Below are 17729 nucleotides of genomic sequence, written 5' to 3'. Positions count from 1 at the left end.
TATAAGCATTTGAATATCTGCAGTATAACCTGTGTTAAGTCGAATCTTTATTTATATTTTTTGAAGACTGCAATTTTCGTTCGATACTAATTACGGAAAACATGATTTTACAAATTCTATTCAATATTGAAATACGGAATTTCGCATGCCTATCTTGTAAGTACTTTTGAATGTAATAGACTGCAGATTATGTAAGTAATAAAATATATTTTGATTTAAAGCCTTTTTACCAAAAAATGGTGACTACTTTTCGAGAAATTTCAGGATAAATTCATGTAATGTCATAATTCTTAAAATACTTGAAATATTTCTTTACCTGTGGTCTGTTTCATTTGTAAAATTTATAAATGTGAAATAACCTAAGCAAATTATATGTAACTAGCTTTTTTTCAAATAGTGTTTCCCCTAACTGGTAATTTTCAGTCCTTTTTACCGAAAAATCACCCTTTAAAAAAAAAAAATGATATTATGGCTTATTTTTAAGCAAAGTTCATGTTTTAAGATCCTTCTGTTTCTAAAAAAACTATTAATATTATTTCATAATGAGGTTTAAAAAAAAAAACTGCTCCGAACCTAGTTGGATACCTTAAGGACCATAAGCTTATACGGTTGAGTATGGACATTTTTATGCATAAAATTATTAAATGACAATGTAAATAATGTGTGTCAAGCAGTAAGTTTAAGTCCTTAAGCCAGGGCTAAGGCAGAACTGTAAACAAAATACCAACAGCCCAGTTATGACATCCAGAGACTGCAGTTTCGTCCTTGTTATCGACTCATCGAGTGTAAGCCCATGAATTGGGGCTCCAAAAAATTTCTTAATGAATGTTTTCATTTGTTTTGAACCATAAAAAAATTTCTAAATATTTTTTATTCTGGTGTAAGTTTAGAAATTAAATTGTTATTTCTGGCTCTGTTTTAACAAGGTTTACAAGTTCAGCGGAAAACTAATTCTTTCTCATGGAGAGAGAAAACTATCTGGAGTGACATCCAGCATACAATGAGACCAGTCAGATGTCATTCCATGTTAATACGGAGCACACTATTACTGCTTAAGGCATTTATTTTGTTTCAGTTAATTTGCAATATTTCAAGATGTATGAATCTTTTGTAATTGTTTATTTAGTAAATTTCAAATTACAAATACATTGATTCAGAAGCTTCATAACTTCCTTCCCAAGGATAATTTGCGGACATTGTTAACATTTTTGCCCCCCCCCCCAAAAAAAAGGGACTTTTTTTGTAAGCACAATTGGAGACCGGTTTGGGGAAGGAAAAGGCTTTGTTTAAGGTATTCAGCGATATTATCAAAACATATATATTTACACCCTCGGTTTACTGCAGCCTATAGCCAGCAAATGTCAATGAGGTCAACCTAAAAAAAAAATCAATGGTGCAGATTGGACAACTGTTCTTTTTTTGGGGGGGGGGGGTAACAGTTTTTTTGGATGGTACGCCATTTTTCTAGGGAGACGGGAACCTCTGCAATGACAAAAGGATGTGCGGATAAGCACGTTTTTCAGTTCTGCAAGTCAAGGGGCCCCACAGGTTTGTTGTGCTTACAGTTCTAAAATTTTTAAACCAGGCCTTGCTCATCAATCTCAAATAGTGTGTAACTGAGCTGGAGGCAGATGTTCTTTCATTGAAGCAGATATTATGAACAAACTGATTGCTAAAATTATTTAGCACACCAGTGGGAGACCGCAAGCAATGGTACTATACAATTCAAAAGTGAAGATGAAGTCTTAGGTATTAAGCTGTAAGATATCGCTTTTCAGCCAAGGCTGAGGCAGAACTAAATGCAAAATATGGACAGCCTAGTTATGACAGCCAGGAAATGCAGTTTTGTCCTTCTTTTAGATTCATCAGTACGTTAAGTTTTGTGAAAATTGGTTCAGTAGATTTTATGTAAATGGATGGGACATATGTGTCTATATGGTCCATTGGAGATGCAATACTACAGCAATCTCCCAAAATTTGACTAATTTTTAATATTCAACTCGTAAATATTGAAATAATTAATGACAAAACTTAATCTTTGACTAAAAAGAAATGTTGAATACAAGTAGAAGCTTGTCATTGCAAATGAAATGTTTTCAAAATAAAATTACAGTGTAGTTTTCAAACGACTTTTTTTTTTTTTGATGTCTTAATGGCATGAAAAAATATAAATTATTTGTACTCAGTAACGAATAAAATTTGAACTTAGGGAACATGTGTGTCCCTTGGTACTTAAAGGGATAACAGCTTTGAAACCTTGAAAAGTCTTGTCAAATCCTTAGTGGACATTAAATGATTTTTTATTTGTTTTGAATATTTTCATTTGAAGCATAATTATGAAATAAATATAAACTCATATTGTATGAAAAAAAAAACCTGAAGACAGTTATTAGAAACAACAAATTGCAAAAATAGAAAATCAAAGCCATAATAAGTGTCTTAAAATTGTATCAAAACATATTATATGGTGGACTGAAAATATATTATAGGAAGCTAAAAGTCATGTCGTGGTTGTTCTAGCTTTTTTTCTCTTTAATATTCTACTTGTGACAATTTTTGTATTTAGGGTTTTCATCAACTTTCATTTCAGCCTCTGGAGTTGTTGGTGATGCAGCAGTTCGCGATTTTGTACCTGTCGAAGTGAATAAAAATTGCCCTGCTTCAAACTGTGGCCATCTACAGTGCCCACATGGTATTGAAGAAATAGTCGATGTCAGGGGCTGCATATCTTGTCTCTGCTCTAACCCTTGCGAGGTAAAATAATTTCATTTTTATGGAATTTTTGATTTAATTCTGTAAACTATACAAACGTGAACAGAACAGCTTCTTTACAGTACTTAAAAATGTATCCAAAGAGTAGTTAGGGTATAATACTTGAATTTTAGCACTGAAATGTTTAGTTTCAAATATTCTATTAAGGCTTACAACAAGGCTCTAACACAGGGTGCTGCTTAGGGTGGTTCAAAAAAAAAACTTTTTTTTCAGCTAGAGTTCAGGACACCCCCTGTTTATTCTAGACTTATTAATAGTGTTATGCTGTAAATGTTTTAGCTTCTTACTCAAATTTTAAGAGATTGCTCAATGACTTCTCAATTTAACATTTGCCGTAGCATAGAAAATGTTGCAAATTTAGAAAAATGTAATTTCCCCAGCTGTTTTTTGGTAAATAATAATTTTATTGCAATGTATATGCATATTACTACTGTCCAACCACGGATCGCAGATGAATCTATGTGAATAAGGGGTAAACGTAAAAATTTGATGCGCGTATTCCGCTCATTTGAATGAGACTCTGCTTTTGCAAAAGCTGACATCGGTAAAAAATCATAGATTCGTCCATTTTCGGTTGTAAAACGGATGTTTGTCTTTCCATGCAATCCGTGGTCAGACAGTAGTGTATATTATTATATATAGCATTGTTTTTTCAGTTCAATGTATTTTTTAACCCCCCTCCCCATACCTATGAAGTTTGGAGGAGGAGGTTGAGCACCCTCTTTCAGTTGAAAAAGGAAGCGAAAATTTTTCCAGTATTAAACTATCTACAAGTATAAAGATATTGGAGGTGTCCGGTTATCTAGGAGAAACTTTTTTTTTACATGTATTTTTGAACAACCCTAGTGCTATGGAACCAGGAGTCAAAAGTCAGGAATCAGCAAGACAGTTAAAATATGCTTTTAAGAGAAGGCAGAAATTTATATTAAAACTGTTAAATGAAATGAAGATTACTGACACCACAATGTCAAAGAAATTTTTCCCATATCCATTAAATGAAAATAATAAATTAGTTCAATGCAACATTAAGAGTGAAACTGTTTTTTAGGATTAAAATCCATTTGCTGACTAAATACCAACCATGCTTCCTAGTCAAATTCAGCAGTAACAAAAGGTTTTTAGTAATTAGCTTGTGGTTTTAAACTTATGACTTAAAACCATTTAGATAAAATAGCTAATTATGATACTATTTATCCTGTCCAAATTATTCCAAACATTATTATTCTGTTTCATTTAAAAACTGGGTTCACATGATTCCCAAGCATTTGATAAAGTTTTCAATTTATTCAAAGCTTGTAATAATAATTTCTTCTATAAGGTACTAATTTGTCTTATAATTCTTGTTTATTACTCTCTTTTCTTTTTCAATAAAAATATACTTAATTAAAACAGAACTTACGATGTTTTTTTGTTTTGAAATGGGTATGAATATTTTCTAAAGTTTATGTAAGATTTCTAGCTTATGATTTCTTAAAATTTGCTTTCTTTTGATTTAACCCTTTTCTCTTCCCCCTAGAATCACAACTGTCCAGATGGATCCCAATGTGTGGTCGAGAAGCATCGAAGAAGCGATGGTGACATCAGATCACAGCCCCTTTGCCGTTTAAGTAAGAACAATCCATTAACTGTAATATATATATATATATAATTGATGCTTTATCAGTTTAGCTCACCCTTTAAATTTTCTTTAACTTCTTCAGAAAACAAGAAAGGGGAGTGTCCATCAGCTGCAGCATCTGAACACCTATTGAATGGTACATGCCACGACAGATGCCAGAATGATGCCGATTGCCCGGGTGGACTAAAATGCTGTTTTGTCTCCTGTGCAAAAATCTGTCTCTTGCCTGTGTTAGCAGGTAGCAACATTTTTTTTTCTTCTGTACACTGCTAAGATTTATGTAAAAGATGCTCATTATTTTGGATGATTGAGATCTAGTTTTTTCTTTTTTTTTTGAGCATGTAGAATAGAGATTAAAGCAAAGTTAAAATGAAAAAGCCTTGAATCAACTGCACCAATATAGCAGTGAAAATACGAGCTGTGGCTTTAACCATAAACTGTCATAACATTATCACCCAAAGTAATATGATCATGTTGATGCTTGTTAGTTCAGGTATCCATGCTTTTTGTTGGCACTACCTTTTTTCTACACATAAAAATGCAGTAACAGATGAACAACAAAACAAAAATGAGAATCCCTTTACCATGAACAATATTTTTAATCTTAAGACTATGCAGTAAAGTAAGAGAAATAAAATTTTGCAGCTTTTTTTTTTAAAAAGATTTATCATCTATTTAGTGATTTATGTTGTAAATTTTACAGTCCCCCCCCCCCTAAATGCAAAATATTCACAGTTTCTCATTAGTTTTGCCATTTTTTCCATGTGGCAAACTTGCAACAATCAGCAGGAAAAGATAAAGTTTGTGTACTTAATTGCATTAAATGTCTAAAATATATCTCATTAAATCAATGAATTATTTTCTTCAAATTTCTAACTAACATTTGTCATCAAATTAAAGAGAAATAAGCTAATCCAAACATTTTGATGTCTTTTATTGAAATTGATAGAAACATTACCCTAAATTTAATTTTCCCCTTTTCATGCAATGACACAAATAGTATATAATTTTTCAAAAAGAGTCATTTTCACAGTTAATGTTAATGAATTCTAGGATTATTATTACTATTATTATTATTTTTTTTTTGCAGAAATAAAATTATTTCCAATTATGTTTTTCATAATTTCACACCTAGACTAGAGCTGATCGTTTCCTTAAATCATCACTCCATTAAATAAATAAAACATTTAAATTTATGCTTTAAAGCTTTAGAAGGGGGGGGGGGGGAGCTGGGAAAATGGGGTTGTTGACTACATTTTGATCATATATACATCTTAGTCTTAAAAATATATCTGTTCATATTTTTTGTTTAAAATATTAACACCTATTAATATTTTCAGATGATGAAAATGAAGATGATGAAAACTCCATTGAAGATTTAGGTACATTTCTTTAATTTCACTTATTTCTTTATTTTGAAAGCAGAATCTTATGAAAACAAATAAAAACATTAGTATTGGAGGAAGTTGGAACTTGCTCTTTCATGTTATTAATCTAATTTAAAATAAACTGTAGAGTAATTACCTCCATTTTGTTGCAATATTTTAAAAGTTTTCTCAAGAAATATAATGTTAAAGACTTCAGTAGTCTTAAATTTATAGCTGTTTTAAAACTCGCAAGTATTTCGGGAGTTAGAGAAAAATCAGAATAAGCAAACTATCAGGCAAGATATACAAATATATATATTTATTTATTTATTTATTTGTAAGTGACAGATATAACAGCACAATAAGTTTTAGGATTCATCTTTGAGGTAGACCTGGAACAGCCACATTGGGAATTAACGCTGTGTTGCAGAATATTGATGTTGACCATTGACTCTACCCACAATCCTCTCCATGTGTGATCTAAATGTCAAAATGGGTCAAAAGTAAAGCCTAGATGTGAAAAATTCCCTTTACCATAAATCAGTGTCTATATTAACCCGTTTGGGACGAACGACGCACGTTTGCATCAGCTCGTCCCATCCGAATCACACGTATTTGCGTTCAGGCGTATGCTACGCAAGAATCTGATCGACGCTAGTGTGCGGCTTGATTTCGGAACGAAATGTTTACTATCAGATGGCGTTATCTATCCATGTTCCGTCCAGATGATTGGTCTAGAACATTAGTATTTCTCTCTCTGATGTCGGAATGGGGTTCGTCAAGTGTCTGTGATTTATTGGATTTCGTGAAAAAAAATATAAACATGTGCTAGCAAATGAAAAGGGAAACGCATACTCATTTTGAAATGGATGTTTCTAGTTTCGATTCCATTTATAATGGGATTTTATGAGAGATATTCTAGAAAGGGGTTTTACTTTTAGATTCATTTGTGTATCCGTCGTCATCTTTACGAGGTGAAAATATCTAAATTTATGACTGATCCATCTATGGATCTTTCGGACGACATTGAAACAACTATAAATTATTTTTATTTTAGTTCTTCATACAGTAGATACTTTCTAAAATTATACACTGAAAAAGAAGGCAAAGAATTTAGACGGAGATGCGTCGTTTGCTCGAAGCAGAGTAAAAGACTTAACACTACCTATGAGTGTAAAATGTTCATTGCTAAGTGCTTTGAAATTTTTCATGCGGCTTTAAAATATGAATTTTCTTCAAGTATTTCACAAAAATTAAGCGCAAATATTTTTCCTGTTTTGTGCAAAATATATTATCTAATTTTAATAATCTTAGTTACAATAAAAAACAATGTATTTTGTATTTTATTATTGTTCATTAAATTTTTTTGTTATGATTGAAGTTATGACATACGTATTTTATCATATATTAAAAAATGGTTTCGTTTCTACGCGAAGTGTACATTTTATTCATTGTTATGTAATGCATACTTTCTGAAACTGCGAATTAGGCTTAGCAGGAGAAATTGCCCCGGCCTGTACACACAGTCCGCATGTAACAGCTACCGTCCTGAGGGAGCGCTGGCTTCGGCGAGCTGCCATCCCGAACGGGTTAAAGTCAAATTTTTATTACTAAATATGATTGATACACCCAAAGTACATTACATTTTCATAATTTTATAGGCATGTACTTTTTGAGTCAAATAGCATTAATTATATAATCCCTTACATGCTTTAAAGCATTTTACTAATTAGAACTACATGCCTACCTCTAGCGGTTTAGAAGTTGGATATTGGATTACAATAAAAGTTGATGTCCTTTACATTTCCCCATAATGAAAACACAGTAATCAGTGTACAGAAAATTTTTCTTTCATTTTATTATTTTGTATTGAATTTTAAGGATTGTCTCTTTTATGTTTGACGTCCATGAATCTTTTCTGAAAGTTACCCTTGGCTATGTCAAGTACTTTTTCTAACTAAAACAAGTTAATTTTAGACACACCTGCACCTCCTCAAATCTTAACGGCAAGAAAGGATGTTGCTGTAAAAAAAGGCACTCCTGCTCTTTTGAGATGCATTGTTCGAGGATATCCAACTCCAAAAATTTCTTGGCACCATAAGAATCATCCCCTAGTCACAGATGGTGGAGCTCACAAGATCTCGTTAGATGGATCTCTGCATATTATGGCCGTCAAGGAATCGGATGGAGGCATGTACACGTGTACGGCAGACAATGGCATTGGCAAAAGTGTGACTCGATTTTTCAACCTCATCGTTTATGGTAAGTAAAGATTTTGATTTCATACTCATGTTTTTGTACTTCCTCAATCCCTTGACATAGTGATGTTTTTGAGATGTGAAAGTCTTTAATGGTACATGAAATGAATGATTTTTTCTCCAGACATTGTTTGCCGAGATGTTATAAGTTATTGTAAAATTATAACTGTAACAGGGTGGCGACAGATCAGGGAAAAGTCAGGGAACTTTATCACTCAGGGAAAAATCAGGGAAATATCAGGGAATGTTGAAAAAATAACAAAAATTCGGGGAAAATTGATCAAATGAAGAAAAAAATTTTTTCCTTGCAAAATGAAGTACTTTGATTCAGTATAAATTTTTGGCCAATTATTTGTTTTAAAAATTTAAAATTAATAAGGTGCGATTATACAGTGCCGCATATTTGTGCATCTTTCTCCCTCAAGGTCAAAGTATTCAATCTTAGGATGAGTTTCTTATACTTCTGTGTCTGTAAAGTTGTTTATTTTACTTTGCTTGAATTTCCTTTCAAGCATTCCAAGCTTATGTAAAATAAACAACCCTACAGGCAAAGAGGAAGCCGTCTTTAATGACTTTGCTCCCTTGCCTTTACTCATTGTCTTGAAGTATTTAGCATACTGTTATCACGATTTCAAGAAAAAATCTTTGTTTTTTAAATCAATGCTGAAAAAATCTTAAAAGTTATCACTTGGCATTTTTAATTTGAAAAATTGAATTTTGACTGAAAATCAATTTTTTCCCCATGGTATTATTTGCTGTCACTTCACATTACATGAAGGGGTTTTTTTTTTTCAGACTTAAAACTCTTTTATTTTAAAACCATATTCATTTTGAAATTTAATAATCGTTTTTGAATTTCAATGTTTGTTACTAAAAAGTAATCTAAGTTTTTTTTTCGATAAGTAATGAAATCATTTGAAATTGAGTTGTGTACATAAGTAAATATTTTTATTATTTTTTTAATAGTTAAATGCTGTATTCATTTATTTAAACCTAAGTTCTTGACTAGAGAATAGCTCAATATGACTGGTTGTTGAAAGATTTCAGTTCCTTTTACATAAGTATGTCTATTCTGCCATGTGCAAGTAAAAGGCAGTAACTGCACATTTGTCATTTTTTTGCATTTTTGTCATGTATTGTATGTTATCTTTATTGTATATACTCGTTTATTTGGTTTCCGCTGAAAAAGAGACGCGAAAAAAACGTCTAATTCCAACATTTTCCTATTGTTAGTATTGAATCCACCACACATTTCTTCAAATATCTCGAAAACTAATTTCTGCAGATACTGCAGCCTACTTGCACACGACAGTATTATTTACGTAAGTAAAACTACATTACTTCTATACTTTAACTCTCACTTGTTACTCTTGAAGTAACAATTATACTGCTTGAAAATTCAGTTCAAGATTATTTCCATTTAAATGTTTTAGTTTCATCATGATTAGATATGTCTGTAAGAGTGATTTTAATAATTTCTTAGAATTCTTATGTTAACTGGTTCCTGGAAGTGAAGTATTTGTTTAAGATTTCCTACAATATTTCTCTGTCGATAATTTAATACACTATTTTTACCAAAAAAGGAGCATCTTTTCAAAGTATGTTTATAATTAACTGCTTAAACCGTTTTAAACACTGCATTTTATTTAATATGCAATGCTTTTCAGGTAGGGCAAAGAAAGAAAACCATTATTATTGATAATTTTAGTCAGAGAAATTCGGTGAACTTAATCAGGGAAATCAGGGAAAAGTCAGGGAACTTTTTTTCCAGTTCCTGTGTAAGTAAAAAAAAAATATGTCCTTCAAAATAGTTAAAACCCAGAGGTGTGACAGCCCATGGGGGCCAAGGCCTACTGTGCCCATCTCAGTTTTCCTGATAAAGGGCTCTGTAATGCAAGGCAGATGTTTCGGTTAGGTGGTCAGTCGAACGCAGAACCCCCAGGGTTCAGTTTCCAAGCACACTTGGTTTTCATTTTATCGACCCACTGAAGGGATGAACGGCTGAGTCGACTTTGTCCAACCTGGGAATAGAGCCCGGGCCTGCAACATGGATGCGTGAAGTGCTATCACTGAGCCACTAGGCTTCTCAAGATTGTTTAAAGGGGAAGAAATTAACTATTTGCTCTTTGGAGCATGAAAAGTCTTTCTAGTCTTTCTGTCCCATACAAAAGTGAAGTATATCCAGGAAGGGAGAAAATCTTGGGGGGGGGGGGGGGGAAATGAATTTCAGGCATCCTGGAGAGCAGAGTCGTCTAAGGTGCGCTCGCCTTCCATGCCAACTCCTTTGCCACACTTTCGGAGACTCCACCAGTCTAAATCAGTGTGAATGAGCCTGAAGAGCATCATGCCTTGTCAGCAGATGGAAAGAAAAAATACCAACTGCTTCAGAAAGGTCATTAGGAATACATGATGAAAAAAGGCACTCTCAAGATTTGGGAAGATTTTTTATCCTACTGGAACTTGCAGGCTGCTCACGAATTGCTTGCTTGAGCAAAAGTTTAATGTTTCACATATTAGGAGAGGACACATGAGGGGTCAAGAGAGAAGACTATTTTCCAAGATTGTCTGCATTTTTACTATCCCATAAGCCACAATGACTAGGAATCCATTGTAAAGTGTTTTCCTTACTGGAAGTTATGAGAGTATTGATGCACTTACACTGAAATTCAATATCAGTAGGTAGCAGGACATAGGATGTAATAGTATGGATTACAGCCTAAAAGTAAATGTAGAGCCCGAATTTGTCACCCTGCATCTGAATAATCTTTTGAAGAGCCAGGAAAATTGCTAATACTTCTGCATTGAAATTGTTAAAGTTCAAACTCTAAGGATTTTTAACTTGAAAAAGTTTGGAAAAGATACCACAAGTTCGGCGTAAATGTGTATCCACCTATCAACTGGGTATCTTTCCTAAATAGTGGCCAGAATAGCTAACACGATTATAAATGGGAGCTGCATATTTCATCATACCTGGAAAAATGATAGGTATGAGTATCCTGCTACTTGTAACTTTATCAAGTGATTTTATCAATCAGTTTTTAAGGGTGTTAAAAAGCAGAGTCATGATGAAATTTGATTGGATTTTTAATATTTATTCCTGTTGTTTTGTTTAATGAAGTGCAGAGTGCGAGAGATTTAGATGCCTCCAAAAGTCTTGATGACAAGATCTGCTAATTCTAGGAAGAATCTAACTCCATTCAAATGAATAGTGCAAAAAATATTATTCTTTAACTTGGATAGTATAACAAACAGTAGAAATGTAAAACAACATTTTTTTTTAAAAAAAGAAAAATAGTTAAAAAATTTGGAAAGTAAAAATTCTCAGACAACACTTCACCTGTCATCATCATCATCAAAAAAAAAAAAACTATGCACTGAAAAATTTTCAATTTCAAAAGGAAATTGGTCTTTTCTGTTTGTCTGTTCACTGTTTAGGTCAACTCTCCAAGTTTTGTTCATTTAAGATAAATAGAATGTTTTTCATTTCATAGAGGATACTAAGGTTAGCATCAACTTAGCTACTGAACAGTATCAAGTAGGCAAACCTCTACAGTTGGACTGCACTGTGAAAGGCACTCCTCCCTTTGAAGTGACCTGGCACTTGGGAAGCAACAGTCCAGCACTGCAGTCTGACTCTCGGCGAGAAATCTTTTCTAACCACACACTGCTGATTGCCTCGGCACAATACAATGACAGTGGGACTTATGTGTGTGAGGCAAGGAATCAACACGGAAAAGCAGATGCGACCCTAGATGTGCAAGTACATGGTAAGATGCCTTTTCTCAAGTTGGTTTAATTTTTTAAAATACTTAAATTTTAATTTCTTCATAATGAAAATAAATTTGGAAATTTAAGAAGAGATGAGCTTTTACAGAAATTCTAAAGAGTCCAAAAGAATATTTAAGTCAATGGCAGGATGCACAAGACAAAAAGCTGGTATTAAGTCTGTATAAATTGAAGTACAAAGGAAAATGTATGTACATTTATGAAATATTCCAACTACTGAGGTAACAGTCTCAAAAGTTAGATTTTTTTAAAAAAGAAACTGGCCTATGAATACGTAATAAATGAATACATTGATAATAAACTCTTGTGCTAACTATGCTAACAGCAGATTATGAAATTTATTAAACTTAAAACATTTAGTTATACAGTGAAAACCCGTTACAACGAATACCAATGCAACAAAATATCTGTTTCAGTCCAAATTTGATTGTCATTAAGTTAATCGAATTCAATAACAACAAACAAAATTTTTGGTCTTTTGGAAGTTCGTTGTAACAAGACTTCACTGTATTTTGAATACTAGGACCAAGGTAGTTGCACTAATCTTTTAGTACAAAATACCTTTAGGAAGATTTCCTCTTTATACAATTATATATGACATCTTAAAGTAGGGGAAACTGGGGAGGTTTGACACACTTTTTACAAAGGTATGTTTTGAAAAAAAAGTTTCCATGAGAAAAATTCCTAGTTGACTTTTTTTGAAAGGAAATTTATCTGAGCAACTTTTTACATTGCTGTTTTTAATTTAAGTTAAAAAAAAAAATTTATTATCGATTTTTCCCCGAGAGTGTTCAAACTGGGTCAAACCTCCCTTTGGGGAGGTTTGACTGACAGAGATTAAAAGTTATAAAAACTATACTGAAATGTAAGTATTTCTGATTTACTACTATTATATGGTACAAGCAACAATTATATCAAAAGAAAAACTAATAAATTTATTTAATTACATGAGAGTATTTCACGTTTCTACTCACTGTATGAACAAAAGTGTAATCTTCGTTTCTCTGTTTGCTTTCTAAAAATATTTTTAGACATTTTCTTACTTTTTTTTCATATTATGCATTTTTTTTTTTTAAATCTCAGCTTTGACAGGGATGTCCCTCAAAACTCTAGATGTGATTTTTTCTACCTCCTTTAACATTTCTAGGTCCTGCTTTGGCAAATGGGAGCAGTTGTTTTGGTGTTACAAGTTACGAATTAGATCAATAAGGGCCTGTATGGGTTGAATATCTTAATAAGTAGAAAAGCAAATTTCAGTTGTATTTAGTTTGATCAAAATTATTCACGAACAGGAAGTGTTTCAAATGACTTATCTTATACTATGTAAAATGACTCTAATTACAAGTTAAGAGCAACATTTATTTCATTTGAACTAAGCGCAATCTTATTTAAAACAAATAAAATAAAGTACATTGCTTTAAAAATGTTACACCATCAAACAAAATTAAATGGGAAGGTTTCACCCGGGTCAAACCTTCCGTAACTAACATGGGTGAAACCTCCCTTAATAGCCATTTTAGAAAATATAATAAAAAACGTATTAAAATAAATTGTGAATTTTAAAAGTAAATATACAGGCTGTTAGCAAATAAAATCAGAGTATATAGAAATGCAACTTACTTCTGTGAAAGTGAAAGGCAAATCGCACAGAGCAGATGAACTTGCAACGAAAATTTTTTTACTTTTTTGCATGAAAAAGCTATTACACGTTATTTCTTCTACATTGTACTTCAAATTGGCTAAAAGATGGAAACAGCTTTTGATTTGACTTAATATCATGCTGCCCTCAGTTGCTCACCAGTTAAAAATGTGTTAAAATATGAAAATGATGGGGTGGGTCAAACTTCTCCAGTCTCCCCTAATGTAAACTCCACAACCACTTTTATACATTCTATAAATGACCTCAAATAATTTCTGTACCAGGAAGTACAAGGTTCAAGGTTGTAATTGCCAACCACCAAACCAAAACTTATATCCCCGTTCATAAGGTTATTCTTGTTGGCAAGAAATATGCATTGGGTTCCTGATCACCCTTAAAAGAAAAAGAAAGCTATAGGTCCTATCCAAATAATAAAAGATCCAGGAGTGTACTCAGTGGTGTATCCTTCTGTTTAAACCCTAGTTTTTTATACTGTGCAACAACAACTTTGAGCATGAATTCTTACTTTGATCTTTCATTTTAGATATACCTGTTCCATCAACATGCAAAGATAGTCCATTTTTTGCCAGTTGTGCCATGATTGTGAAGCAGAACTACTGTGTCAATCCTACTTATGCCAAATATTGCTGTTTATCATGTGCTATTGCAGGACAATCACACAGGACTGATGCTGCTGATTCGTAGTGCATATTACCTAAATTAGATCTACAGAAATATATTCACAAGGCAGTGAAAGACTGTTTCCCTCATAATGAACTTCACGAGATTCAGTTCCATTAGTTGATGGACTTGAAAAGTTAAAATTACTTGAAGGGAAGTATTCGAACTGAAGCAAAATTGTGTGCCTACTTGAAGTATTCGTCTTTACGTGAAAGACCGAATTATGACCACTGGTGCTTATTTTTGTTTTTTTGCCGACAAGTTGTTTTTACAAGTCTTTAAATTGCACTGAGATAAAACAAGAAGTACTGTGCAATTATTTTTTAATGCATTCATGTAAAAACAAGACAACGCAAACTTATTTTCTTGTGAGGTACCAAGCAATTTTTAACAATATGACAATAATCTATTTGGATTGACAAATTTCAACTTTGGAGCTCTAGGTGCCATATGAAAGAGATGTTCTAATTGCTTCTAGCATGACTTTTAGGAGTTTTATTGCGCATGCATTTCTAATGAAAACCACAAGAGCATTGCTTAATGGGTTTTCTCCAAATAATAAAAAATTTTGGCTACAAGTATTTAATAACAATATTTTATGATTTTTCAAATCAAAACAAATATTTAACATTTGAATATGCAAGTGTTTAAAATTTGAAAAATTTAAGCACTTAAATATGCATTTTATGTCAGAAGCATAGGAAATTTATGCAGTGCTAAGAGATAAAATTCCCACCTTTCATAATCCTGTAATGTGTTTCCGAGAAAGAAAGCCTTCAAACGCATGTGAAACAGAATTAACGATGAATAATGGCTCATCCCCCCCCCCTAAAAATTTCACCGTTTAAAAAAATAAACCTAGCAATTAACAAAAATATAAATTATTATTTGAGTTACCTTGATATCCATTATTGACAATCTCACTAGTACTTGTATATATGACAATTCCCTTTTTAGGATTGCCTAAAACATTTTCTTTCATTTTATAGTTACTATTATTTAATCTTTGTGTGTACGTTTGTCTGTGTATATTGCATTTGACGCTATTAAAATTGAATTTTTACGACTTTATTAAAATCTACCAAAGGATTTTATATCGATAAAATGTTAATTTATTTTCTCCATTTGTGCCTTTACGCACAGTAATTTTTTAAAATCTCGCGCCATATGAGTATGATTTACGGATTTGCTCTTTTACTCATCTTAATTTCAAAATATTCAAACTTCAACTATGTTGAATGAGTAAATGAGTTTATTAAAGGGAACAATTTTAAATTTGAATCTCATTATGTATTTAGAAATTTTATACTGTCTCTACTCTCGTGAACTGGAGATGATTGCTAATACATTGCAAATTTGTTTTGACCAACTTTACGTCTTTATTCTGTTGATAAACACTACTTACTGTTACATCTGATATATTTATATAGTGTTCCGAAACTTTAAAAGTTTCATTTGCTGAAATTTAACAGTGTGTTGTGTATTTAACCAAAATTTTACCATGTTGAAATTTGTACATATCTACTGCAATAAATCATTTGAAGTTCAATTTTTTTAAATTTTTAGTCTCTACTCCCTTCTTATTTGAATTGATACATATGTGATTGTATACACTAAAAACGTTTTTTTAGCGTTAATACAAAAAAGGGTAAAAAAAAAAACTTAGAAGTAGTTACCGTCTCCCTAAGATCTTGAACGTTTCAACGCAAATACAGTCTATTCTCGATAACTCGAATATTTTTTTATCTCGAAGTTTTCATCCGGTACCAATTGATTATTTATCTCGTTTTTGTACTGCCAGCAGAAGATAATCAAGGAATTTCGTTGTATTAATGGAGGGCTGTGTTTAATTTATTCGGGACTTTTAGACCACTGGGCGTGGTCTTGCAGGGTGTGCATGTGTATAACGTGAGGCTCGAGGCTTGGCTCCTTACTTTTGGATCCTACCATGTAGATCGTTATTCTTGAAACATCCTGTATTGAGATACATATTTTAAAAAATGTTGACATGTGTAGATATCAAAGAGGAAATTATGCTATACAATAAAGTAGATACATTAACAGCAAAACGTAAACATTAAACCCAAGATAGGGTTTTTATCTAGGTTAACGCACATAACTTGCAACCTCCAATCAAAATCGAACATGGCACAAAGTGGATGGACCAAAGTATTGCTACTGTAATGTAGCATACCGGACTTTAACCTAGCAAGATGGGTGGCCGGGTGGGGGGGACTGTTTTTGCTGTTCATCTTTTTCCCCTAAACTTACTACAAAGAAATAAATTTAAAAAAATCACTGTGATGAGAAACTTTTTTTTTTATCAGAGTAATCAGAGGGATCTTACTTCTTACTCTAGTATGATGAACTTAATCAATTCTTCTTTCAGCTTCTCAATAATTGGTTGGAAGTGTTGCGCTGATAAAAGCTGTTCAAAATGTATTCTAGGACAAAAATTTATAGATTGTTATGAATATTTTAATTTGGTTTACCTTTCTTCTCATGCATATATGTTGATGAAAAGAATAAATAAAAAACACATTAAAAACATATGGTTTATTTAATAAAATGAGTAGTTTTTTTAATAGAGATTTTGTACAGATATTTTTACTGAAAATTCCGCAAAAAGTACTAAATATTCCATGTGACTAATAAAAAACACTAAATACAAATTCAAGTCTAAACCATATAAATTGTGGAGAGTTAGTTTTTTAAGAGAAAGTATGTAGCTTGTTACTTAATAGAGTTGGATGACAATAAAGTGACAGAAAAGAAATCAGAACTCATTCTTACTAGTTAATTTTTAATAAAATGTTATTTACAATACATACAGTATAAAAGAAGTTATCTGAAACTTCCTCATGTAAAGGCCACAATGGGACGAGATAGCTTCTTTTTAGACTTTTTCTTTTTCTCTTGCAGTCCATTCAAAACACTAGTAAAAAGTGGAACTTCTTCCTGGGCATCGATTGCACGCAATTGCAGATGAGAAGCCACTTTTGCAAAACCAATCATATCCTGAATAATATGTTAAATGTTAGTGTTAGTCCCATTTTACAATGTTACCATAAAAGAAAATTAATATACAGTTGACGCTCTTTAAATTAACAATCCTCATGATTTTATGAACTGTTTGCAGGGTTGCCACTGGCTACTTAAATGAAACTTTTTACTACGTACGAACTACGTTTTTTTGACCCTGGGTGACTTAAGAGATTTTTTAAAGGTAAAAACAGGCTACAAAGCAACCCATTTTCAACGGGGATACTTTTTCTAAAGCAAATTTTTATTTGAAAGTATTTTTCCAGCTTATTTGTTATTTTGAAAGACAATATTTTTTGCTTTTCTATTTCACAATTTTTTTTTTTTTTTTTTTTTGTTAAAAACTTACCTGATCTTCTATTATGGACTGATCCACTCAATTTATTTTTAAGCAGTAATCAGAAAGCAGCTTAAATGAAGAAGTAACCTATTGTCTACTTCTGCTTTGGGAAAAATATTTTACTTAATAGTTATAACCGCCAAGTTTCTTCGATTTCATTTGTGTTTCTTCAAAGTGTGATTGTTTTGTAAAAATGAATTTTCTTTCTTTTGGAAAAATTGGCGTA

The 17729-nt window shown here is 32.2% G+C and overlaps 2 protein-coding genes across 2 annotated transcripts in view; one reads left to right on the top strand and one right to left on the bottom strand.

Moving 5' to 3' along the window:
* LOC129225157 (papilin-like) overlaps window positions 1-15670 on the top strand; it is a 54306-nt gene extending 38636 nt beyond the window's left edge. The window contains exons 26-32 of the mRNA XM_054859718.1: window positions 2591-2754; window positions 4289-4379; window positions 4473-4628; window positions 5731-5772; window positions 7735-8019; window positions 11507-11782; window positions 13985-15670. Of these exons, the coding sequence (XP_054715693.1) occupies window positions 2591-2754; window positions 4289-4379; window positions 4473-4628; window positions 5731-5772; window positions 7735-8019; window positions 11507-11782; window positions 13985-14145 (1175 nt within the window). The 3' untranslated portion in view covers window positions 14146-15670. The remainder of the gene's footprint in view (window positions 1-2590; window positions 2755-4288; window positions 4380-4472; window positions 4629-5730; window positions 5773-7734; window positions 8020-11506; window positions 11783-13984) is intronic.
* A 1162-nt stretch (window positions 15671-16832) lies between these two features.
* The window catches only part of LOC129223743 (WD repeat-containing protein 3-like), a 73803-nt gene continuing 72906 nt past the window's right edge, over window positions 16833-17729 (bottom strand). Inside the window, exon 25 of the mRNA XM_054858101.1 lies at window positions 16833-17139. Coding sequence (XP_054714076.1) covers window positions 16981-17139 — 159 coding nt within the window. The 3' untranslated portion in view covers window positions 16833-16980. The remainder of the gene's footprint in view (window positions 17140-17729) is intronic.

This window comes from Uloborus diversus, chromosome 6 (assembly GCF_026930045.1).
Source record: "Uloborus diversus isolate 005 chromosome 6, Udiv.v.3.1, whole genome shotgun sequence".
Taxonomy (NCBI): domain Eukaryota; kingdom Metazoa; phylum Arthropoda; class Arachnida; order Araneae; family Uloboridae; genus Uloborus; species Uloborus diversus.
This window is presented reverse-complemented; position numbering and strand designations above follow the sequence as displayed.